The sequence below is a fragment of the Ammospiza caudacuta genome, chromosome 2 (assembly GCF_027887145.1).
Source record: "Ammospiza caudacuta isolate bAmmCau1 chromosome 2, bAmmCau1.pri, whole genome shotgun sequence".
Classification (NCBI taxonomy): domain Eukaryota; kingdom Metazoa; phylum Chordata; class Aves; order Passeriformes; family Passerellidae; genus Ammospiza; species Ammospiza caudacuta.
In genome coordinates this window covers 39,788,225-39,815,436 of record NC_080594.1, presented here as the reverse complement: position 1 = coordinate 39,815,436, position 27,212 = coordinate 39,788,225, and the positions used below count along the sequence as shown (strand labels likewise).

The 27,212-nt window shown below is 37.1% G+C and overlaps 1 protein-coding gene across 3 annotated transcripts in view; it reads left to right on the top strand.

Annotated features, from left to right (window-relative positions):
• GRM5 (glutamate metabotropic receptor 5) overlaps positions 1-25,807 on the top strand; it is a 241,976-nt gene extending 216,169 nt beyond the window's left edge. For 2 of the 3 annotated variants that reach the window (XM_058825060.1, XM_058825061.1), the window contains 2 exons: positions 9,185-9,283; positions 18,400-25,807. In XM_058825060.1, the coding sequence (XP_058681043.1) occupies positions 9,185-9,283; positions 18,400-19,222 (922 nt within the window). In that variant the 3' untranslated portion in view covers positions 19,223-25,807. The remainder of the gene's footprint in view (positions 1-9,184; positions 9,284-18,399) is intronic. The other variant, XM_058825063.1, reaches the window with a different exon arrangement.
• The last annotated feature ends 1,405 nt before the right edge of the window (positions 25,808-27,212 follow it).

Here is a 27,212-nt window from a genome sequence, read left to right as displayed (position 1 = left end):
CAAGCCAAGAGTACCCTCCTGAAACAAAACAAGACTGATTATCATCTTCTTAGTCTGTAACTAAGCCAGAAGGTTGAACAGCACTTTCAAGCTACAACCTAGGCAGGTAGCTATGAACACTCTAAAGGAAAGAACCATCACCAGCTCAGCCAGATAATGTTAGGTATACTCAAGATACATTGACTGTGCTTTGTGCCTAATTGCTCCACACAGCTGTGAAAAGCACAATGCTAGACAACAGAGTAACTGCACATAAATTTCTGCACCTTATCATAGACACTTCTCTCACAAATCTTTTTTAGACTAAAGCTTAATAACTCAGTGTGGCAGTGATACTTTATTCTACTCGGATTAACTATGTGATGGAGTATTTCCCAAATATTTAAAAATAAGCTATGGCTGTGAAACTAAACAGAAAACTCACCTGTTTTTTAATGTATTATCTTGCCCACTTAAGAAGTTTGTCCTGCACTGTATGATTACAGAAATGAGCATTGCTCTGTGTGCATCTGCAGAAGTGATAGTACTGACAGCTTTCATCAGGACTGGGGATCCCTTGTCCTAGTAAGCCAAACCCACCTGTGCTTCATTAGGGGAACCACAATTTTTTTCTTATACAAATTCTTTTCTTCTTATGGTGACATCACTGTGTTTTATCTTACTACACTTAAACAAAAATGCTTATACATCCACCCTGGAATCAAGTTTCTTCCCCTCAAGCACTACAATGCCACATCAGAAAAAGCCATCAGGTGCCTGAGCTCACATGCTGTTATTGCCACTCCATTTCTCCTATGAAGAAAACATGATAAGCAAAGTAGATTTTTTCCCACTGAATTGGATTCAGTCCTGGACCACCAGTGTCTATGGTTAGTGTATAATTAAACATCAGGCAGTCCCAAACTGTGCCATAATGAATTATTTTGGAAACAGGTGTCTACCAGCACACTGCATGCTCTGTTTCTGAAAGGAAACTGCTGGTTTTCTCCCTTCCCTATCCTATTTTCCTGCTTATGATTGATTATATATATTTTGTTACAATTCTAATAGGAGTTATTTTGGACCAAAAAAATAAGAAAATATGCTTGTATTAGTCTAGAAGCTGCCATTCATAGTTAGAAATATTCCAGTCTAAGTATTATATAATGCATCTGCATGCCATATTTCAGCACCAGAATCTTGGGGTGAGCTTTTTCAGAAGTCTGAATTTAAGTTTCTCAAAAAGTCCACTCTTTTTTTCCATAAGAATTTCTTAAAGCAATACTTCTAATGTTGAATATGAATGAAATCCATATGAAGTACTGAAAAAGACCAAGAGAATTAAACATGTCAAAACTTCAAAGTTTCACTACTGCTATGGCGCATTATGAAGAAAGTCCTGGGAAGACACTGATTTTCCAGACAAATGGGAAATCCCATCAGAATAAAATTCTGCCACTGTTGCACACATCATGCCAAGGTCCCTAAGATGCAACCCATGCAATTCCCACTATCCAGATATCAATTTTTCCCTGGCTGAAAGCTACATATATGAATAAGCAGATAGATTTGAAGTCATGGCCATCGAGCCATGATCAAATCTTTTAGAGTATGTGTGTGTATTATCAGCATGAGGATTTCAAACGTAAATGGGAAAGATTCAAATTTCCTATGCCTCAACAACTTGCCTGAGATGTGAAACATGCCTGCTGTTTGACACAGAGCTTTTAATCGTGTAAAGAACATGGAGTACAAGAAAAATGGTGAGATTTTTGTGGTGAGCTGAAGCTGGTTCTTATTCCTCATGCGCAGACCCATTGAGAAAGACACTGATCCTGAGTTTCTGCCACAGCACATTCTATTGAGACACATTTTTATAGTGCAAGTGCCAATTTTTTCTTCACATACATGAACATGAACAATTTTTCTGACACATTTTGAACCATGATAAAAGAACACCACACCTCACTTCCAAACTGATTTTTAAAAACTTGTTATTTGCCAGACTTCTCCAGGACACAGCCTATAGGTTCATACTCAAAATTTTCATAATCAAAGGTCCTGGTGATCTGATTGGTCATACAGTACACTAAGACTAACATTTCATTAGGTCCATTGCCTGGCAAATCACAACTTTCCTAAACTCTAGCTTAACAGTCACATTTTTCATAAAAGTTCTGCAGTTTCTGCGGGCAGTTGAACTGACTGAAACAGGGAAAACATGAAACTAAATATAGAAAAAGTTGTAAACCCACAAGACTGACCTCAAAACTAGTGCATAACTAGTGCATAACTGCTGTATGGAGTAATATCAGCAGCTTGTAATATAAGACATCATGGGTTGCTTTCCTACTGGAACTTGGTGGAGCCATTCTGGCTTGTATAAAATAAACCCTGTTTGGAAAAGAAAAAAGAAAAAAGCATTGGGAAGAAAAAGAGTTACTTTCTACCCTGGTAAAAAGTAAAATTATTTTTAATGTCAGTCAGTGTCAGAGGAGAGATCCCGGCCCACCTGTCTTATACCCATCAGACTGTTATAATAGCTTTACAGTAAAAGCTGTTATAACATCTGACTGTTATAATAATTTTACAGTAAAAGCTGTTATAACATCAGACTGTTATAATAGTTTTACAGTAAAAGAGCTTTCTAATTCCAGTTTTATTTCACCATGGAAAAAAATGATGTGGGGGACATTATTTGAAATCCTGAAGTTTTATAGACTAAAGAAGTAATTTAGAGGTGATTTTTAGTGTTGCTAAACAGCTTTTGTGTATACAGAGAATTAATTGGGAGATTATCCAAGAATGTGAACTGGGAGAACTAATGCTTAAGTTACATTCTAGAAATGATTGGCAACCTATTTCAACTACTAACAGTCGTAACAGTGACCACCTTTTAGCCATTGCCCACCTCAATGCAATAAATCCTTTTGGAAACTGAGAAGTAGAAAAGCTGTTCAAAACAGGACCTCATATTACTGTAGGGCAAAATATGTCACAGAAAAATCATTGTGCACCACAAAACAAGTTAATTTCTCCAGATGCTCTTTAATGGGACCCTTGACTACAAATTGCCCAAAAGTGGTCAGATGTCTCTGTATCATGAGTTTATGGTCAAAAAGTGAGGGCTAAGCTTCTTACATGACTTAGTGTAATTAGAGCAGATAACAATTTACATGAGGTGAAGGTTTGGCCCATCAGGTATTGTTCTTATCTAAAAAAAGAAAATCCAGGCATAGTGATACAAGATACTATTTGTTTGCTTCATAGCCTTGCTAAAATTTAATTTTGATGCATGCAGGGTAAAAAAAATTGACTCTTCAGAGAAATTCATTATCCTTTTGATGGATTAGTCTGCATTTATTAATGAATCAGTTCCCAAATGGATCATTTGGAGCTATTTTAATCTAATATGCTACAAAAATTCAGATTGAGAGATTACTGAATGATTTGAGTCCTTCACTTTTCCCTAAATAATTTAGTCTTAGTATCTTTTTGGACAAGCTTGATACTGTGATTAATTAAACTTCAAATACTCTGAAATGGTTGAAGAATATTTTATAAAACTCAGTGAAAGGTATTACTGAAAGCTTTTGATAAATTGCTTCTAAAACATTACATCTGTGTAATAAATTTATACTCTTGAATAACCTGATTACAATGATTTTTGTGTACAGTGCTAGTGCTGTTGTTTTGAATTTTCCCCTCAAATTTAATTAAAATATTGATTGATTGATTGATTGATTCATTGATTGATTGATGTCATTTTTTTAGCTGCATTAACTGAGCATATGTCTTCAAGCCTAATATTTGGCATTATTTATATTATTAAGACACTGTTACCATCATTTTGAAGCAAATATCATAGCTGAAGTCTGCAAATTAAATGACATTGTGAACAGTTCCTTGTCTACTGTTACCCACATAGGCTTTAGGTTGCAAAATAAAATCTTACTACTGCACTACAAAAAAGAAAAGGAAGGAACAGTGAAGACAGGACCCAAAAGTTCATATTTATCTGGGAAAAGGAAGAATTTCTATTTTTTAATAGCAGCGTTTATCCTTTTTACATTTTTTTTTAATCTTCAAGCCTGCCTCCCAAAATTCTGGTGACAAATAAAGGCCACCATAGGCTATATCCCCACTGTCCTTGTCACACATGCTGCAGAGCACCCAGAGAAGCCACGCAGGTGGTCTCATGTTCATTAGCATGCACAATGTAGGTTCTGTCTACCAGGTTTGCCTATCCAAGGAACTTCTGCTTCTTTCTACAGCAAACTTTGATAAAAACTGGCATTGCAATTGATTTGATGCACTGTAATTAATCTGATAAACAACAGGCTGGGACATGCACCCTCCTCCTTCCAAGGTCCCCCAAGTCACGAAGCAGTCTGCCTCTGTGGGAGCACCTGTATGAATTACAATGAATGGTATTTCTACTTGTATCCTGAATGTTGATGTGGACTAATGGAAGGGATGGTGTTTCATCTGGCTGAGAGCTGTATTTGGTGACAAACAACTTTTCATGACTGTGACTGAAAATTAAGGCAGATGTCTGCTAAAATATATAATCATTACATATGTTTATAATATATAGCAATTTTAATCTGCTGTAGTTTTGACTATAGCATTATATATTGAACATTTATATAGGTAAGACTCTACTGTATGAAAATCCTGTACAATGGTTTGTCCAACACTTCAGAAAAAAACTTTCTGGAACAAGGGAGTTTAGCAGACTGGTAATATTTTGCTATCAGTCTAATCTTCCCTTGAGCCAGTGTAATGCTTTGCATTTCATTCCAACAAAAATGTCATTTTAATTCCCCAGCTGCAATTACATATGATTGCTTAATCAGAATAAGATTTTAAAACAATATTATGCTGCACTTGAAAAAAAAATTGTAAGTTTGGATCTAAAGCACTTTTACTTGCTGATTTTGCTAATAAGTAAGTAATGTTTATATGTTGGGTTTTTTTAAATGAAAAAAGTGTCATGCTTAAGATGCATTTTATTTTAGCCATTACATAAATGGAGAAATTTCACACTTTAAACAGACTCTTTCAAAATATCCAGTGCAATATGCTGCAATTTCAAGATAGCATGACCAATCTCACAGAATCAATTCTCTAGAACACAGTATGTTTGTAGATCAAAGCAACCCCTAAAGTAAAAACACTGAATATTTTTTAAATTCCATTCTTTAGCATTTATGCAGAAATCTTTAAACATATTATCTAATCTAAAGACTGGCTTTAACTCTGCTGTTATGAAACTTAAGTACTTTATCATTTCTTAATTTCAAGACCAAGGAATATTGCAAGTGAAATATACTGCTTGTATATAAGTTAACAGTGTCAAGCACTTATTGGATGCTCAATAACCAATGGCACTCCTGCATGGCAGTATGAGATTGCATTTGAAATAGGGGTTTATGACTCATCTCCATCTCCAACACAATAAATTACATTTGATTTGCATTTTAAAAACCTAAAGATATCCTGAGATATCTTCAGTTAGTTAAACTTTTTACTGAAAAAGAGGAAAAAAATACCCTTATGTCAAAGAGCAAAAACCAGTTTATAATTGGTCATATTCTTTTTTCAGAAAACAGATTGCTAGAAAAAAACAATTTTTGGTATTACAAACTCTTGTCTTTTGATAAATCTCTCACTGTGTAGTGTGGACATTTTAACAGAACCTGTGCATTACAATCCACATTCTATCCATAGGTTATTTTTAAATTATGTCTTTGACCAAGCTGCTGACAAGTGTAGGCTATGGCAAAACTTCTAGGTCTCCCCTGCCAGCATCCTGCAGACAGAGGATGTGCAGCCATGTGAAATGTGCTGCTGATCAAGGTATCCAACACCTTCTGCATGGAAACTGGGAAAGAGCAGAAGTACGAGGGACAATGAACAAAGAGGGGTCTCACCCTAACATGAAGTCAAGACCACCAGGATACCAACACCTGTGCAGGCATAATCTAAAAAAAGCCTATATCTAGAAATTTGTCAGCACTTGTCAACTTTTCCTGTCAGCACAGGAAAAAAAGAAAAACTAAAAAGAAAAATTGCAGGACTCTACACATACATAAAAGCTGATTTATACAGATTTTAGTGAATCACTATTGGTCTCATTCAGGATTCAGGATGATGATACCCACATTCCCCTTTTGTTTCCCATAGTATCCCTTAATATTGGTCCACAAGAGGAGTTTTATTGGAAGGTGAAGAAGGCCAGAGAAACGCCTTCAAACCTGAGCAGTCTCATTGGTGCTTCCTACCATGTATCAAATGTACATTGACTTCCCTAAAAACCAAGGCAGTGTAGTCATGGTTTCTCAGCCCAGGAGTTTCCTTCTCTCTAGTGAGGCTCTCTGGAGAGAGCAGAGCACTGTTGTGTAAGATAGAGTGATGTGACCAAGCATTTGGCAAATGGATAAGTTCTGCAGTGACTGAGTTATTGAGAATTGCTTCCCAAATTTCCTGTCACTGATCAACACTTATAAAACATATTAGTATTTATCATTAAATATTTTCCTTAAGAAAACTTGCTCCTGCATCAAAAAAAAAGGCACAGATCACCATTTCCACCAAAAGATGTGACAAAAACACTTAAAGATGACTCAAAACATTTTAAATCCTATAACAGAATTTAGTTGCTGCCCTTCTGCACAGAATCAAAGTCTTCTATCTTTTTTCTAGCCAATATATAGTACTGGAATTGGAGAAAATGAAAAAGTAAATTGGTTCTTGTGAATACTGCTCACACTGTACTGTTTTATGACTCTTCCAAAATACCCAATTACTTTTCACATTAGTAGTTCTTATGTCAACTGCAAAGAAATGCCTGAGGGTTTTCCCTCTCAACAGATTTGCTCTTTTAAAGCAATCCTTGGTTTTAACAACCTGGAAGGGGACATTTTTCTAATGCAAGATGTTCTGAGCCAAAGTAATTTCCTGTGTCTGCTCTGAGAGCTGAAAACATTTAATGCAGAATCTTTGGTGTACCTTTTCAGAATCGTCACTCAAAGAATTTTGGAACTTCATTTCAAGTTAGAAGCACTTTCCACACCCGCAGGACTGATGAGAGTTTGGTCACTGTTTTCATAATTCCATGGACATTTAGCACTGACTGAATGGCAGCGTAGCAGTTACTATGGCTCAAGGCTCTGAGGTTTTATGAGGCAACATGTTATTTCTGGTGGTGGAATTTGCTTTTGAGTGGATGGATAAACTCAAGAGATTCATAACAGTGTCTCTGCTGATTTTCAAGGTAGTGAAATTTATGCTAATGTGAAATGGACAGTTGTGGAGGTTTATTTATATGATTCACATCCATCCTAAACTGGGGCTCTTCAGAATGGGATTATCAAGGACATTTATTTACCTCTTGTTCCTTTTTGTTGGATAGTTTCTAGAATCCTGCTTCTCGTGAGTATATAATCTCCCAGTTTTTCCTAGTTTCAATTTTTTCCCGATGCTATGCTAGACAAAATATCTTTTTTGGTTATTTACTCTAAACATAACTGCATTTCCATCCTGTTCTTCTTAAATTCTACTTTCTTTGATGTCTAACACCTTCACTTCAAGTTTATTTCCTTTTTTTTCCCTGTGAAGTTTCTGCGCATTCTTTTCTTCCTTTTTCTCTGGCTATCCCAATTAATTTTGTATAATCCAGTTTGACTTCATTTGTATTTTTCAGTAAATTTATCTACTCTCTAAACCCATCCAATTTTTCTCCGCTCTAGGAATCGGTTTCCATTTAGCACGTGTGTCCTGTGCGAGCTTCATGCCTAACTGGGAGCACTACATATACCACACTCCAGATGGTCTTAAAACCTTGGTAGCCAGTCTGCAAAATTGCTGTTGTTCTCCTTTCAGTAAGGTTATAATTCGTAAACCAAAGGACTTTGCACCTATACACCTCATTTTGCTGTCTTCGGTTCACTCTCAGATTCACTAAGCCTCTTCATTAGTTATTTATTCAATATACTCTGCATCTGAGGGTCTACTACATCTGCATCCAATATTTAGTTCACTTTCTCTGTACTCAGGTTATTTATCCTTTACAGGGTAATTCTCTTCAAGGTATTTTGTTATCTAGATCAGATTAATGAATGAGCAACAGAAAAGTTCATTATTCTGTGATTTTAACAGTGTTAAATGCACAAGATTCCCCACAGATGTATGTTAAAACCCCACAGTGCAGCTCATAGGATTTGGGGGTGGGATATCACTATCTCTTTGTGAGAATATATGGAGGTACTTTGCCCAAATTTTTCTTAAAGGACCTAAATAGGTATTTCAACACCTAGGACAAGAATTTGTACAATTAGGGTGAAGTTCACTGCTGGGAGGAGAGACCATATGAAACCTCTACATTACTCACACCCCAACTGAGTGTTCAGAGAGTAAACAATGACCAGGTCTTATCTTGTATCTCATCCATAAATTAATTAGATGATCAAGTATTAAACTGTTTATCCAAGTGATTTTTTTCATCAAAGTGTAAGGTCTTGTACATAAAATACACATAATACTGCACTGGGCTCTAGGTTTGGGATTGATCTCACTTGACTTTCTATCTAGATCTCAGCATCATCTAACATCAATTTGTTGCCAGTGGACAGAGGTAGTCCCATTCACAACATGAACTGTGAGCCCACACCAATTTTACCAAACCAGCCCACTACACTGGTGTTTGCTTTGAAAAGTGAAATGCATCACGTATTACAGAGATGTAGGAGCAGGGAAATAAGTTAAGGTTGAGAACATGGACACCAGCTGATTTCCCACTGATTGCTAAATTTGCTTCCTTTAAACTGTTTCTCTCTAAGGAGATTTTTTCTCTTTTTGGTCTATTTTCTCTGTTTTGGTCTAACTCCAAAAAATATTAAAGTGTTAGCATGCTATTTATTCTGTAAAACTATTTGTCTCCTCCTATATAGATATATAGATATATATAGAGGTATATATATAAAGAAAACTGTGAGCACCCATCCTGCATAACCCTGTTAGTTTTAACACTGGTCTGGGATTTTATGCAGTTATTCCGCCACGCCCCAGCTGCTTTGCACTCTTCTCTACCACTGCCACAGTAACATTCATGTGCATGGCCCTTTGCACAGCAGCTGACAAAGAAAGCTGGGCACACAATCACTTCTCTCTGTTTGCTCCTGTTGTTGTCGTGATTTATTAGGTACAAAGGCAGGAGACTGGCCCCTCCACACAAGTCGGAAATAGAGTGTTTCACCCCAAAAGGGAGTATGGGGAATGGTGGGCGAGCTACAATGACCAGGTAAGCAAAGAGCAAGTGGCCTTAGGTCAGTGTGATATGTCTGTGAACAGAAGAAGCAGCCTTGGATAGTTCCAGGCTAGATCTTCTGTCTGTAATTCCTGTGTATCCCATAAAGTATGTTTAGAAAAGAAAAAAAAAGAAAAAAAAAAAAGAAAACATGTTGCCACTGCTGATTTATGTGTTCCATCTGACTACAAAAAAACCCTGCACTGTGTTCATTCCAGTGATCTGAACCACATGTCCTGTGTGATGTTGTTGAAATATAGTGCTTTGTGGAGGAGAAATCTTACACCTCACTCATTAAGCCACTTGGGCAGATGAAAAGAAGCAGAATTTAATCCTGGAGTAAGGGTAGGTCCACTTCATTTTAGGGGTTACATTAAGTCTAACCAAAAGAACTTTTTAAAAGGGCAGAGACAAACTGATTGATAAAAAACATATTCAATATGAAAATGTTGGTTCTTCTCAATCAAAATATCTTATGGAAAAGTGCTGAGTTTTACAGTTATTTTAAGGAAAGGTTTCAAAGTAATTTTAAGTACAGTCAAAAGCATCTTTTTAATAACTCTCTCAATTTAATTAATATACTTATTTCTGCTTTGTTGTCAATATATTTTGCATGACATTAAGTAATACTACAATTTAATGAATATCAAATACTGGATTTTCCTCAATGTTACTAGGATTAACTGCTTTAGTATGGCCATTTTGATGTTTTTCCTCTTGAATTACTTCAAACTACATAATTCTGTGCAATCCTTTGAAATTTAAGCAATTCTTCTCATTTTGAGTCCAGCCAGATTTCCAAAAGTTGAGCTCTCCCATGGGACAGAATTTTCATTTTTCCATATATGTCCTTTCATAAATATATAAGCACATACATGCCAAAGATGTTTACACATCTTTCATGAAACAATGTTTTTAAGAAGCATTGTGTCATTGTGTTACATCCTACTAAGCATAAGAACCATTTTACCATTTATTAAAAGACCTGCTCATTCCTTGTCAAGCCCTGTAGGATATTTACAAATGTAACGGTAGAACACAGGGTGACCAGATTATACCGTCACTTTTCCCAAGTGTTACATCCCTTGGGAAATTTTATCATTGCATCAGGGAGACACTTGCACAGTGCTATGTCTCCCGTGGGTACAGCATTCACACACATACATAGGGCCATCAATACCCACACCACACAGCACACACCTGAGGGCTCCTGCAGTTAAAATACCATCAGAAACCTTGATTGCTGAGTGTTGCACATAAAGTATATTTTTTGTCAACTGGAGTGGTTTCTTGTCTATGTGTCATCTGGATTTCTTTTTTCTTACATTGCATTGCCTTCAGAAATATTTATTCTTCATTTAAAAGCTATCTGAAATCACTATATGATGGAACCTTGAAGAGTGGAAAAGTACCTGCAATTGTCAGACAACTTGTCAGTATATTGTTGTACAGTATTCAGCTCTGTTTTACCTGGCCATATATACACATTTGAAAAACTTATTTTTTATATCTTCACAATGAAGAATCTGTTTGCATTCGAGACTGTAATCGATCTGAGTTAAGTAGAGAGGAGAAAAATGTTCCCGTTAAAGAGGATGCCCTAACAGTCAAAAAAACTAGAAACTGTCAGTCTAATAGTTCCACAGCAAGACTGTCAGCTGCAAGACCTACTCAAACAGTTTAAGAGCACCTGCTGCTTAGTAGAGAGTGCAATCGCATTTGATGGCTGTGTCTCCAGCCACAATGTCCTGGCCAATGGTCCTTTTCCAATTTTGTGAGCTCAGCAGAGTTGCCCTTGAACAGCCTGGGAATCTCCCAGACAGAACTCAGACATTTCAGAAAGTAGGTATATTCTCACATCCCAATAGGTATAAGACCAGTGCTAGAAGCCACTGAGATGAAGAGCAGATGGAAAAAGACATACAGGGGCCTGACAATTTGTGAATGATGAAAAAAACTCATAATCTCATAGGACAAAGAGGTCTCACGATACTGACCACTTACAGTCTTCCAGTCTAAATGATGTCATGCAATTCATACTGGGCAGCGTTGTTCAGCTCAAGTCCTCAAACACCTCGTGCAATGTTATATTTGTATTCCAGCCCTAGTGCGGACATTTTCCACATCTGGGCCTAACTATCCCTTTATATTAGTATTACAAGTAGATTTGGATCTTACAAGATGAAAAATGACACACAAATAGAAGTAGTGGGTACTTTAGGTGTTGCCTTGAAAGGCTATTTCTAATTAGGGAAGTTACAACCTCCTGCATCACCTGTGAGAATCATTCACACATATATGATAAAATCAACTATAGGAATGAGTTCTTTTATGAAGCTTTCACAAAGTAGCCATCACATCAGTTCTTTTGCATTTCCTGCATAATATATACATTTTTTGTTTGATTGAATGCAATGAATAAGAAACTGTTTAATAACTCACAGGAGTAATTTTCCTGCTGATAAGTCCCATGCACAAAAATACTTCTGTAATTATTTATTAGACATGCCAAACATGTAAAATTCCTCCAATTGTATGCTCTTTGCAGAAGATAGAAGTCAAATCAACTCTTGACTTTGGAGATACAACTGGGAGAGTTATTTTTTTTTCATTGGTCTATTGGTTGGTTTATTGGTTGTTTTTTTGTTTGTGTTGCGTGTGGGTCTTGTGTTTCTTTTTTTTTTTTTTTTGTGCACTGCTTTTACACTTGATTTCAGGTAATGTGATGGTTTCTATTTTTCCCAATTCCCACTTCATACCTTTAACAATGAAAACAATGAAAAATCAGATTGACCAATAAATGCTGAAAACACCTTAAAGCATGTTCTGCTTTAAGTGGAACTCAGGAAGAGGAGCTCAGAGTTCAAGAGGTGTCATTGTCCTCTCTCCATCCTGTGAATAGAATGCTCAAGTGTAGCAGAAGTGCTCAGAGATGCTTGAAAAGGCATTTTTCAGACGAAAAGCATAACACAACTCTAGTTACCTTAATTAACAATAGCAATGAGGTCATGGTAGTAGAGAAAAGATACATCTCATAGCAGGATAATTTTTGTATTTTGGGTAATGATCACTGATGTACTAGAAATGTTTCATTCAGATACCAGACCCTCCATTTCCCAATCTAACCAGGCAGGCTGCTGAAGCAGTTACCAGAATCAGCATCACTGGTGGCTGCACTGGGAGGTCTCTGACAAAGGTTTTGTACATCAACTCTCTCTCACTTTGTAGTTTCTTTCATACTAACATATTAAAGTCACTCATAGAAATGTCAGCTGGGATTTTCATGAGGAAAGGAGGTATCAATATATTATGATTTTTAGACTAATATAAATAATTGTTCTTGCTGTTCAAAACAGAAAACTACTCTGAACAATAATTGCAAATCGTTGTTTATTTCTAGAGCTCAGGACATGACAAAACTATTTTTTACCCTGTATTGTTCCTCTTTTCTCTTTTGTTGTCATTTATTTCCACAGAAAAAGCAGTATGAGATTAATTTAAACTAAATAACTTGAGTGATATATCACTAGCAGGTTATTTATTTGTGGCAGAATTGTCTTTTACCCAGGGAAACAATTACATAGGCATGTCGAGGTTTTCTTAAAAGCTTTTTAAAATTAGAATAATAGCAACAAAATAAAACATTACAGTGGTAGAATTTACCTAATTTAGACATCTTTGGTCCTGCATCAAGTTATCCAGGTTGTTCTATATTTCTGGGAGAAACTATTACTTGCTTCTTCATAGTTGTATACTGACGTTCACCACTTCATTTCAGTGTTTTTAGCATGTTGCAAGGCATTTGCATTCTCCCAGGGATGAAGAACTTGGGTCACTACAAGCAAAAGAAATAATGATCTGAGATTGCAGGAGACAAGATGAAAGAAAATGCATATTTGCCCCTACTTGAATTCATCATGGGCACACACACATAAGCATACCATCCCTTATGAAGAATAAAGTTTTAATTAAGTCTGCTGATAGCACACAAATCCTTTTCAGGCAGAATGATTATATCATTGAGTCCTTAATAGGGTTTCAGCAGAGGAGTCTAAAAGGAGAACAGGTTCTAACTATTTACTTTGAATAATAAGGGTTCTCTATGGCAGAAAGTTATATGGGCTGAGCCAAGTATAGAAGTTTATCCTGCTTATCACTACCAGTTGCTTCTGGGGATAACACGGGAAGAGTTCACCCTTAAAGATGCAAGAAGTCTGCAGAGTGTCAGAACTACACCTTAATTGCAACACTTCAGCCATTGAAACATCGGGGCAAAAATTTGCTACCAATTTTAGCTCCATAAAATTTAGACCAGTGTTCTAAAATATAAAATTCCATTCATGGACTTAAAAAACTTAAGAATTTGGAATCTTTCCTTACTGTAGTCACATGAGGACGGGTTGCAAACACATCATACGTGTCTCCATCAAGTTATTGTCCAGTGTGTGTTTGCAGTTCTACCATTTCAAATTTGGAGTTAGATACCCATATAAGTATGACACAGAGACTAAAAATTCCCTTACATTTTTATGGTTCTACTTATATCTTGGTCTCCACTATGCAGCTACGCATTCTGGGCTTTCTTAAAAAATAATTAATTCCACCACTTTAAACTGATTTTCCTAGTTCAGTGAAAGATATTGAGAGAAGAAGTCACTTATTTTCAAATTGCATAGTTTTCAGTAACTGTCCACAGCACTGGTCCCTAGGCATTCAGCACCAGAATTAATTTTAGCAGCTCTGGTTAATTAACAAGAATGGCACCCTTGTTAAAATATGAGAGTTTTCAGCTGCTGTGTCTGTAAATTCCTCTTCCTGTTTTTAATTTCTTCTGCATTTTGAAGTGCCTTACAAAACAAATTTGCTTCACTAGCACCTGGCTAAAGAGACATTTGTGGCAGACCTATGCACTATCTCATAAGTAATCATACAACAGAGGAAGAAAATACTGCAACAAAAGTTCTATTACCTCAACAAAAGCAAAAGACCAAGTGACCCATTCTAGACAGTTTAAAAAATATTAGTAAAGGGAAGGGAATTTGTTTTTTGTATCTAAGTGTATAAAAAGCAGTTAATAACTCTCATGAACAGAAAAAATCCTTAAAGACAAAACTCAAGTGTCTCTAAAGAGATTCAGTAGGAGAAAAAAAATTAGAAACAAAACTAATTGCTATTCTGTCATCAAGTGGACAACGGTAGAAGAAATATTTGAAAAATCAGCTACTTCAAATTTTCTCATTTATTCTAATTTAGTTTCTTGTACATATTATGTAAGTCTAGAAGGCAGAGAAAAAGCCAGTCTATCAAAATCAAAGCAGATTTTAGTAAAGACAATGGAGAAACAATTACTGTCTAGTTCTCAGGAAATCTCTCTTGTGCATAAATCTGAACCTAATTAACCTATAGAAAAAGAAATTAAAAGCAAAAATAAAAGTTCTGCAAAAGGCATTGTTAAATAAAAAATCTGAACATTTTGATATCACTGGTTGAAGCTTGCTCCATTCTCCTCTGCTCTATTCAGTGCAATGTGCCAGCAGAAGAACTGGCAGAGCAGAAGAATGGGATAGAAAAATTTGTATTCAGCCAAACTTTGTAGTGAAATTCCTTTGGGAGTTCAAAAGTTTAATTCTTCTGTTTTCAACTGATAGAGCCAATATCTGTTTAAAAGAAAAATCTAAAATTTCACTATCCTAAAGCTTCCCATTATTGAAGAGTCAAGGCAGAGCTGTGCATAGTAAATGTAAACAATTCCATTCCTAGATATCCTATTCTATGTCTGTGATCTATCTTTATTTCTCTGGTTTTAAGTTGTGAGCATTGCGTGGTTTCCAGTTAACTTGACAGAGTACCAATCAATATGCAGTTAGAGCAGGATCTTAAAGTATTATCACAGCAATTTATCCTCAATCCACTTTCATGGCAATATAAGAAAACGAGAGGTGATCCTTTCACAGAGGCAAAAAAATGGTGCACAATTCAGTCCAGCGTTGACTTCCTAGTAAGAAGGTGCAGCATGATAAAACATAGGATACATTTCTAACACAAAAATTCTTTAGCAATAGGGTACACTCCTTACTGAAAAATTATAGAATCAAAAAGGTTGGAAAAGACCTCCAAGATCATCAAGTGCAACTATAAACCCAGCATCACTGTGTTCACCACCAAACCATTTTCCCAAATGCAAACATGTTTTGAACAGTTCCACGGATGCTGATTCTGTCACTTCCTTGCGCAGCCCATTCCAATGCCCCACCACCTGTTCAGTGGATGGCATTTGTGTCCTATTCATTTTGTAATATCAAGGGATTTGCAGTGAATAATGGTCAAGTGTTTCAGACTTTTGCACAAAATTTGCGTTAAACAGCCATCGGGTCTCCTTCACAGCCCTAGGATCAACATGAGAGCCACATGCAGAGATAACTCTAGGGCAGAGTACAAAAGTCTGAGTGTATCAGCCAAGACTGACCCAAACCCAAACTGAGATTCAGAGAGGCTGGTGACTTGCACCACGGAAGATTTAACTGTTCCCTATCTTTCCCAATGGTTCAGTGCAATCTCAGATTTCATTCTTTCCCTTTCTCCAGGTTCTTCAGCCTCATATCCCTCCTTAATTATTGTCTCTTTAACTGTGAGGAGGGAGGAAGTAGCATGTTGCTTTCCTAAATCCTTACAATCTGGTCTTCAGGCCATGAAAATATTTATATGCATTTAGTACACTTTTAAAAGAGTTTGAAAGTCCTGTACTAAGTCAATGCTTGAAGTCAGGAGGGGTGCTAGAATACACCACTTTCTTTGGGCAAGCATTTCTATTTGCATTGACTAATCCTTCATGTTAATGGCATTTATTTCACCCCTGTGGCAGGCAGGCCTGTCACAGGTCCTTCTAAGACCTCACCAGGAGGACATCCAGGACTGGATCTGCATCCTCTCTTTCTTCCTGATCAAAGTTACAAGTGCCAGATCATTCTCCCTCCTGGTCCAGGTCAAAGACAGCAGCAGATGGGACAAGGTTTCATGGTCACATAGTGGAACTAGTGGCAAGATCTCATCTGCCAAACAATCCAAATTCTGCTCCTGCTGCTGTCACAGAGATCCCACTGAGCTCAAGACTCAGCATGACCAGTGAGCCAGGGCTCTCAAAGAGTTCTCAGCACCCACAGAGTATGTGTTGCAAGGAAACAAGTGCATGGTCCTCAGAAGGAACAATTTCATTCTGCAAGACATTGGTGCCATCTCCTGCCCAGTCCAGAACTGGACTCCCAGAGATTCAAAGAGTCAAAGTGAGCAGTGCTACAGAACAGAGTTTGCTTTTCCTTCTTGCTCTGACTGGAGTACAGCAGAAGGAAGGGATTGTCTGAACAGCAAGTTACAAACCACCAGCTGTTTTGCCTGGCATTTTGGGGGTAGGGCCTAACAGACAGCTTCCAAGACACAAATATCATCCTGGTGACCATTGCAGCAAAAGGGGGAACCCATATGTACTCATACAGCTCCTTTCCTAGTCCTCCCTCTCCTAAAGTACCCATTGTTTTACATTGTGTTTGTCTGGATTGTGTTCTGGATTCTGTCATGCTTCTTTTGAAGGGGAAATCTGTTGATATATGTTGTGTTACATGATCCATCGTAATTCCATGTAATGTAATCACAAATGTGAACCCACCAGGAGGTTTTGTTTTACACTCAGCATGCAACTTTTTTTTAGATGGCCAGAAGAGCTATTAAATGGATAGTTTGAGGGAAGCCTCCACATGAAGGCCAGTACAGTCACCTGTATTTAGTAAAGTATGTGCTTTGCAAACTATTATGCCGCAGGCTAACTTGTGAGGATATCTTTTGCAGACTTAAAAAAGCAAACAAAAACCAAATTTGCAGTAGTCTGCCAGGGTCTCCAGTGTTGTCTTTTCATAAATCCTAAATGGCTATAGCAAATGTTTTGGAAACCAAAGTGAATTGTCTGAAGTTTTGATGCATTTTATATATAAATCATGTTTATTTGTATGTGTGGACTGTTTTTCCTGTTGACATCATTTCAGAGTCATTGTCTGTTTCAGCTAAGAAATATTTCTAATATCTTCCTTATTTCCAAGAACTATATGTTAATGTATGTGCAAACACCAGTTCATCAGACTGAGGAAGATGTAGAAGGAAATACTGTGTGTTTATAAGGGTCACAGCTGGCTTTTCTTAGGTATCAAGAGGAGACAAATAAGCAATTTTGAAAAAGAGTATGATGGGACTTGAAGAGAATTTACCCTAAGAGTACTCATTTTGCAGAAAAGTGGAGCAAAATGTTTGTTGCTGTCTCCAAACTCATGTTACCACGAGGAGCTTGTATAGCTTGTCTGGTATTTCTTTCCTACTAGGAACATAGTTTAATTCTCTGAGCTGGCCTGCAATTTGAAAAAAATAATTTCTTTAATTTGGTGTCAGGTAGCTTGCCAAGTACCTTGATGAAGAAGTTGTTGTCCATTACTTACAACCAGTATAGTCCCTTTCTGTGTGTTGCTCCAATGCTTTCCAATAGTGGGACAAAACCAGATTTTTTTCCCCAGTTTAACTTCTTCATCACCCAGTCTACAATCCCTGCCCCATACCATGAATCCATGTTTAGAACACTATACCAAGCTCCTTACCACTGAAAGCTCCCAGGCCAGCCCACCTGTCCCTGCACTCTAGCCAGTCTGAGTCTCTCACTCTCTTCAAGTGTTTAATTCTTCCTTACTCCTCTATGCATCCCTCAGTCCCACAGGCCCTCTTCCTGACACCAGACCAACAGAAGGGAAGCCATCAAGTTGCTCTCTCCCCCAGCATGGACACTGCCTATGTCCCAAGGGCCTCAACAGAGGGGTCAGCAGTGGCCATGCACTAGCACAGGACAGGTGGTGGCTGGGGGCACAAATGGCCTGTGAAATGAGCTGACATGCTGCTTGTTTTCCTCGAACATACAGGTATAAATGATAGATATATTACAATAAATAGATATAGATGAAGTTACAGTCAGCTTTATAGTGAATATAAACTCTAAAATACCATATACCCTTGATATAGGTATAGCAATTAAATTTTTAACTTTGTAGCAAGTTACCATCTTATCTCATTTGTGTTTACAGCTCTAATGGGAAATCAGTTTCCTGGGCCCAGAACGAGAAAAGCAGCCGAGGAGCACACCTTTGGCAGCGGTTGTCAGTCCACATCAACAAAAAAGAGAACCCCAACCAAACTGCAGTGATCAAGCCTTTTTCTAAAAGCACAGATAGTAGCCGGCACAGTAGCAGCGCTACATTTCCCGAGGCTAGTGCCAAAACGCTTTACGACGTTTCGGAAGCCGAAGAGCAATACCCAGCTCAGTACCGACCACAGACTCCCTCACCAATCAGCACTTTGAGCCACAGAACTGCCTCTGTCAGCCGAACAGAAGACGAAGCGCCCACCTTCCAGTCAGAACCTCCTCAGCGAAGCAGCTCCTCTCAAGGCTCCATCATGGAGCAGATCAGCAGTGTTGTTACTCGCTTCACAGCCAATATCAGTGAGCTGAACTCTATGATGCTTTCAACATCTACTCCAGGGACAGCGGGGGCTGCTCCTCTCTGCTCTTCCTACCTGATTCCAAGGGAAATCCAGCTCCCTACAACAATGACCACACTTGCAGAGATCCAACCACTTCCTGCCATTGAAGTCAATGGCTCTTCACAGGCTGCTAGGAAACCTTCAAATGACAGCATCAAAGAAGGCACTTCAGAGACCCCAACGGCCAAGCAAGACCTGGAGGAGCTGGTGGCTTTAACTCCTCCTTCTCCTTTTAGAGACTCCATTGATTCTGGAAGTGCATCTCCCAGCTCTCCAGCTTCTGAATCAGCTCTCTGCATCCCGTCCTCCCCCAAATATGACACACTCCTCATCAGAGATTATACTCAAAGTTCTTCTTCGCTGTGAATGTAGTTCAAGAAGATGTTGGAGCTCAACAACTACAAGCAAGTAGTCAGGGGACAGCCAAGTCTTCAAGATCTCCAGTGTTTACGCAGACAGAGTGAGAGGCATTGGGTCATCTTGTGAGGAATGGAAGGGAAGAAGAGGAATCACCTGAGAGGCAGAAACATCAGATTAATTATGCTGATTTAAAGACAAAATGACTCTTGGCAGATTATCGTGGCCTTAAAAAAACATGGGCTTTTCAGAAACACTGAATCTATTTTTGAGGGCTTATAAGGAGTCTGTTAATCCAGTTACATACCAAGTGCTTTGCTTTAGTATTACAATGAACTGTGTGTACAATATAGGGGACAGGGGGGAACTAGATTGTAAACAACTGTACAATGGTTTGTTTGTTTACTCTGATCCCTTGCCCAGAAGTGAACCTTGATCTTTTATCAAGAATAGAAGACCAAACATTGAATGTACATTTTCTAACAGACTCAAATCTGGGACCAACATGTCAAGCTTTCTCTCCTTTTTTTTCTATGAAGATCACAAAAAGCAGTAATGTATGTTATTACAAAACCTTTTGCTGAAGAATATTGTGTCTGTGATACGTTACACGTGGATAACACTAAGCTGAGGCTTTGCAGTGAGTGACTGCAATATGGAGGGCTTTACAAGTGACTTCTCAACCTACGCATTTGTTTATGAAATTCTCTTCTATCAGTATCTAATTTCAATTTGTTATCATTGGATTCACCTTCACAACAACAAAACCCAAGGAAGATCTCCTGACTATTTCACCATGTTGCCAACTAATATTGAAGTAGCAAAAAATATTTTCTGGAGTACTGTTTTGTAATTCCCCTACCAGGGCAAGTTGTTGAGATGAATATTCTCTTCCTAGCAGCACTACCAAGCTACATTATAGCTGCACTCCCTAGAAAAATTAGCACATTTTTATGGACATCCTCATGATAATGTTACCAGTTAAAATACTTATTCAGACTCCCATCTTTGCTTGTAACAAACAGGTAAATACCCTAAGGATTTTCTCCATCCTTTGAATGACAGAATTCTAGGATACCAATTTGGATTATCACAAATACTAACTATCAGTGGGAAAGGTTGTCATAATCTTAATTAATATACACATATATATGGAAAAAACACTGTGTCAAAGTCTGCTTAGAGGTGATTAAGCTACTCTTTAATAAGCAACAATTTTAAAATTTGTTTTGCTGTTGATCCCTTGCAGTTATGAACAGTGACAAAAAAATACATTCAAAGCAATACAGAGTAATGGTTAAAACAAAGAAGACCTAATGAGATATGAACCAACAGAATCTTTGTTTCTTAGCAACTCACAGAAGAAACAAGGGGATTCCTCAATTTTTTTTTCCTATATCAAAGTAGTACAGTTTAGTGCACTTCATACTGTCACAGCACTTTTTTAATACAGGCAGGGAAGAGTTTTAAAGTTTGAATAGTAGCTAAATAATTTTTGATAGGTGTAGTTACATAGAACTTGTAAGTCAGACCCTAAACGCACACTGTATTTGCTCTCTTCTTCATGACATAGCTGTCCTCAGGTGCCAAACTTTTATGGGTTTGTTTTATTTTATTGAAGGATAGCATGAAGTGATGAGTAATGTACTTCAATTCAAAGTTGAGTTGATGTAGCCTTACATAGAAGACAGCCTCAAGGAAGGGAGCCTTGAAATAAGGCTGCTATATTTTATTTTCAAAACCTTTAGATCTTGTTTCTTCAAAAATAACAAATATTTTGTAATCAAAATTCATACCTCCTTTTTCTCCCCCATGTTCAAAATAGCTATTTGATCAAACAAGTAAAAGATGAAAGCACATTCACATATTTTAGCAAAGAGCATTTTCTATTCCTTTGGGATGCTTGTTTCACTATTATGCATTGCGCCCCAATTTGCTGCTCAACAACATTTAAAAATGAAAAGTAATAGATGGTTGAATCCAGACCAGCACCTCACAGAGGTACTCTGGTGACTCTAGAGTCAGGCAATGTTATCCAATTGCAGTCTGGGCATGCTTGTCTTGTCAGGTACAGTCATTTATCAGCTTTGCCTATAGCATGAACAGGCAGGTCACAAAACAGCTCTACTCCAGAAGGCAGATCCCTACACTAAGGCATGACTGAAGGTCCTTGTTGCCCATATGCAGTTCTTGCATCCTCGCATGACTGATCAGCACAGACTCAGCTCTGTGCAGCTGCACGGTTCCCAGACTAGAGCTCAGTTTTGCCCTCTTGGTTCACAGTACTAGCATGTCTCATCATTCCTTAGCTGTTCATGTCATCAGGAGAAAACATCTTCTGTCACAGGTTACAACCCACATTTAAGACAAAAGCATGTCCAATCAGTCTGTGATACAAACATTCTTATTAGGGGAGTTTAGACCACTTAAATGTTGTTCATGGAAGACTTATATGATAATATTTGTCTCCCATCAGTGCAATATTGTTCTAATATAGAGTGTACTGAGGTAACCAATGTGAATTTCGAAAGGATTCTAATACTACCTGTTCTCTTATACTTCAAACTATTGACCAATATTCTTACAAGAACATCCTCCACCTCGAACCTTCCCTAGAATTTTAGATCCCCTTTAGTCTTTTCTTATGGTGGTGGACAATTAATAGAATGGTATTACTGCTAAAATCTGTGGGTTTCACTGCACTGTGAAATAATCAACAGTGGAAATAAGGATTATATGACAAATATAAAATATTTCCTTAAATAAAAAACTAGTAAAAAGGAGTGAAAAATTGAAACTGTCAAGCTCAGCATAAATATACCTCTTCTGCTCTCAAACTGCGCCACAGCTATTGCTCAGAACTTCCTGACAATGGTCATGTGTACTGTCATGACAATTTGGGTGGAGATGCCCCATGTGCCCTGAATGCATGTTTTAAGAGCCTAAAACCTAATGCTGTGCAACCGAAATTTTAAACACTTTTGTTCACTCTCACTTTTGGAGGAGTCATGTATCTTTTGCATATCTATCAGCCGCAGCAGACATTTTAGTGACACAAGAAACTATGGATGGACCCTGCTGAGGTAGTATCTTCTAGGAGTCAGTCTATTTTTATTAAAAGATGGACAACCTTAGAGGCATTTAAGGAAGGCAGAATCTGCTTTAATTGTGCAGACTGGAGCGCATCAATGTAATTTTTTATTACATGTTTGAATTCCAACAAAGGGAGGAAAGGTTTTGTGGAGAAGAAGGCAAAAACGGTGTAATGTCTGTAGTAATAATCCAAATGAGCCCAGTGGGAGATTTGCAAGACTGGAAAGTTCTTTGGGAGAAGCCAGTGGGTTTGACATAAGAGAAAAAAAATTATGTAGACAGACATCATGACTTCATTATGCTGTTTTTATGCTAGTCTTAATTTAGGACATTAAGATAGAGTGGCAAGGGTTTTCAGACATAAATGCAAAAGTTACAATAATGAACACTTTTCAATCTAACTAAAGAATGTGCAAGTACCAACTGAATGGCTTGAAATTTGCCTTCCAATATAGTGCTGCTGACACAAAGGAAATTAAAGGATTTGAAACTACTGTCATTCTTGACCACATGGACCTCAAAAAAAAATCTCTTATTTCTTTTGTGCTTGAGGCCAACCCTAAAGAGTGATGGTGTAATCACCTTTGGATCTATGCTTTTGAATAAAGTGAGCCATTCTCAGGCCATTTGGAAAGAAGCTTTTGCAATACTGAAGAACTGTGTTTTTAAATTGTCTCTGAAGAATGATTGCATGACTTTGAAGATGTGCTTCCTTGTACTTCTATCTGAACATTTGGTGCCTAGACTCATGCAGATACCTTAGACCAGAGATTTTTAGACCACAGTCCACAAATCACTTGTTGATATTTCATGAAACCTGGTCAATCACAAGGTGCTGGCTTCTTCCTTTGATTTCCAGCTACAAAAGTGAGATAGAAACTAAATGTTAATTCAAAAACCATTATAAGCTCCAAAAGCAAAAAAAAAAAAAAAAAAAAAGTTATGTTAGTTTTCTTGGATGTTTATTCAGTTGCTGTGCCTGTAAAAGGAAAACTTGGGTTGAAAACTGAGAGAATAAGCTATCAAAAGAGAGTAAATGGGAAGCCCAATCCATTACTCTCACTCTGGATGACTGTGGAGTTTCCCCTCAAATGTTTTCTTTAGTGTGCAAGACCAAACTGAAAGACTGCATAGCTGTGGGTGTAATTTCTGTAAAGGAAAGTGTGCAACCTTGTTGTTCTTCTTAATACATCATTTATGAGGTGAGAGGATAAAAGATGACAGCAACAGACAGCATAAAAAAGAGTTGGTTCCTTAGGGAAATCAGAGCACTATGCTCAGGACTAACAATGTGACCACAAATTTTGTATTGTATTGCAGACCAGTGTCAGGTCTGGTTTGGCTGACCCCAAAGAAGAGACTTTGGAGCCTAAAGTTAGGATTTCAGTAGAATTTAATACCTACATTTTAAACTCAATTTTAAAACAACTATTCAAATGCCAGCTTCCTCCAGCATCTAGCATAGTATGTCTGTGTATGCTCAGAACTAACCTGATCATCACACATCTAAGGATCTTTGTACCTGCCTCATGTTAAAACCCATCAAGGATGCAGAAAAATACATGAGAGTACACAGAATGCACCGTACAGTCTCCTGGCTGGAAAGTGCTCCAATGACTCATTGCTGAGTTTTTATTCATTTCCCCAAGGTATTTTCACAGGGCAGGAACAAATTCAAGAGTATTGCAGTGGAAAAGGAACAGTGTAACCTGATAAGACATACACTGAATAAAATTAGATATCATATATTACCATTTAATATAAAATACTTTTAAAATTCCTGGAGCAGAGATAAGGTATTTTAACTCTGAAGAAGTAGAGGCAACTTTTTGTCTGTGCTACATACTGGCTAAAGAAAAAGTTAAATGCTTCCTTGAAAAATGTTTTTGTGACAGGGGGGAAGGATGTGCCCTTAGATAACTTCTTATCAGCAGAAATGTCGTCTTCCATCTGGAGATCTCAGACCCCAACACAGAAAGGAGAGATTGAATCTTATTGGATAGGCAAAGGAATTAAACTCGAATTGCTTATTCTCTGAGCCTGAAGAAAAAGGGACTTATTTCATTTTCCTCCAGTCACCTTTTACAAAGGTAACCTGGCCCATCTTTGAAACAAAATGTATAGATGTCTCTATAAATTGATCTGAGAGGAAAATTAGCATTTTTTGCACATTGCATTTGCATACTGGCTCAAATAGAGTATTCCTAGACATCTTTTGCCTTGTTTTGTTGCTTTCTTGGGCACTAACTCTTCTCGCAAACTCCACAGGAAGGCTAGATATTTAACAAAAGGTCCTGATCTCCACACTAGAGCAAAAAGCTATGTATTACACAGAATAATTTTAAATCCTGAAGTCCTTAATCTATTTGGGTTAATGGAATCATTCCAGATTAATATCCATATAAAGATAATCAAAGTTGTATAGTGGCCGCTGAAGTCCAGATTTGACTATTTGTTCTGCAAGGAATTATAATGACAGGATATTCTTCCCACTCTCTTTTGAATCAAACAGCAGATGGATTTTACTAGATTCATTCCTGAAGCTAGGCTTGGTGAATAAGTCCTTCCAACCATTCATACTCTATCTGGTATCCAGTGGGAAAGTCATCCTCTAACTAAACATGTTAAGGGATGTGAGTGACCATGTCCAAAAAAACCCAGGTGGTCACAATTTTCTGGTTTAATGAAACTCCAAAAATGAAGTCAATACTCTCCATGAACAAGAAAATCATTAATCTACTACCCATTTCACTTAATCTAGTAAAGACTTATGTTGAATTACCTGAATTTTTTTTTTTTCTGTGATGGTTTATTATTTTATCCTTAGTTCAAATATCTCCAATTGCCACCAACAATTTTTTACTCTGAAAAGGAAAAGAGATACAGGCCAGTGAAGCATAAAGGTAAGTAAAAAATTCATCTGGGTGATGAACTGGTGTATATGGCTGGTTTTGTCTAACCTGAGCAATGACAGTATTAACAAACAATAAATACTAAGTCACTCCAATCTGCCAAATGGGAACAAATATACTATGTATATTACATGTACTAATAGGATTATATGGCAGCTGCTGGTGGTATTTGTAATTAGAAATCTATATAGAATATAGATGTTTTAGAGAGATGGTGCCAATTCCAAAAGATTTATGTGGGCTACAAGTGCTTGTAATTATTTTTTTTTAATTTGCTAATAACTTATGAAGAACTGGTTTCAAACATTCTGTGACCGTTTGTTCTTTTTTATGTTGTTGCAGCTTATACTATTAAAACATAGAGAATGTAAAGTTATTATTTTGATGTGAACTGAAAAAGATTTTTCATAAAATTTAACATTTTTATCAGCTTTGGTTTGCTTTCTACCTGTACAAATGTAATTTATTTTAGCATTGAAGAATACACTTGCTTGTTTCTCAATTGTCTACATCATGTTATAGTTGGTGTTTATGTAGAGTCAGGTACTTTTTGAACAGTATTAAAAAGAATCTGTGATATGACTGAAAACTGGATTTTTTTTTTCTCCAGAACACTTACAGCTATTTTTTCAGTGCATTTTTCTACAAACCAGGTATGCCTATACACAAACTCTTGAATTACAATCTCTCTCTTTTAGTCCTCCCTCTCTTGCTTTAAAGGGTTAAGTTAACATTAATGGTATCATAGTTACATAACATTCTAGTATAGTTTGTCTTTTGATGCATGCACAATCTCATTGATGAGACATATATAGATTTGAGAGAAAAGAGTAAAATAATCTAGATTTGAGCGACAGAAAACAAAGCGCTTCCACTTGGAATCATATACCAAAACTTTATTTTTATAGATGTCTTAAGAAACTACTTTACTCCTGCAATTGTAGATTCACATCTAATCTTGAACTGCAGAAAAATATCAGAGGAAATTTTTTATGTCCTTTAACATTTGGTTTCTAGAGTTCTGCCTTTTTGACCACTAGGAATAAATGTTCTTATCTCACATCTGGCTACATTCTGTTTCCAGCCAATAGATTTTGCTATCTTCCCTGCTACATGCTAAAAAAAAAAAACAACCCCCCAAAAATAAACAAACAAAAAACCACAACTCAATAAATCCCGACCCATACAGAAAAGCAACTTAAAAACCCTCCACAAAACCAAATCAAACCAAACGAAAAACACAACCAAACAGAAAAACAACAAATAAACCCCACAGAACAAAACCAACATTCTAGTTTGGAAATCCTCTCCTTTCCATTCCAAAATCTGGGGTTTGTAATAGTCTTTATATTCTTACATAGAATGGCATGAATTTGGAATAATTGTACTGCATGCAGTGAAATGCAGAGTATGAACTGCAGCTCTCAGATAAAAGCCAATCGTACACATTATTTTCTAAACACATCTCTAGAGATACTGCTGAATCAGTTTATTTGCTGTTGACAAATTAAGGTGACTAATTCATAACACAGTGGTAGGTAAAATGCCCAACTCCAGCTAAAAACCAATGTGAATTCATATCATGTCTTTGAACCACCTAAAACTCTACATCCCAAAGTTAATTCCTTCAGTGTAGAAATCCACAGCAATTAATTCAGCAAAATCTACAGTTTTGTACCAAAAGAAATATTGTAACTATTGCAATTTGAAGAGAAAGACTTTGAAAATCATATGCAACATCTTGTTCCATTGCAAAATATTTTTAAAGCAGTGCCTGGAACACTAGATCAAATTTGCTTTGTTTGCAAGAACAGTTAATTTATGCCATGCTCTGTGATCACCTCTCAGCCATGTTTCTTCTGGGTTTCTGTTATCACTGCAGAATGATGACATTTAGAAACTAATAAACTAATAAATCCTATTCCAAATTAAATCACAAATCAATGTTTACATTGATTAAAAAGAGAGGGGCACTATTCTATAATACACCTTCA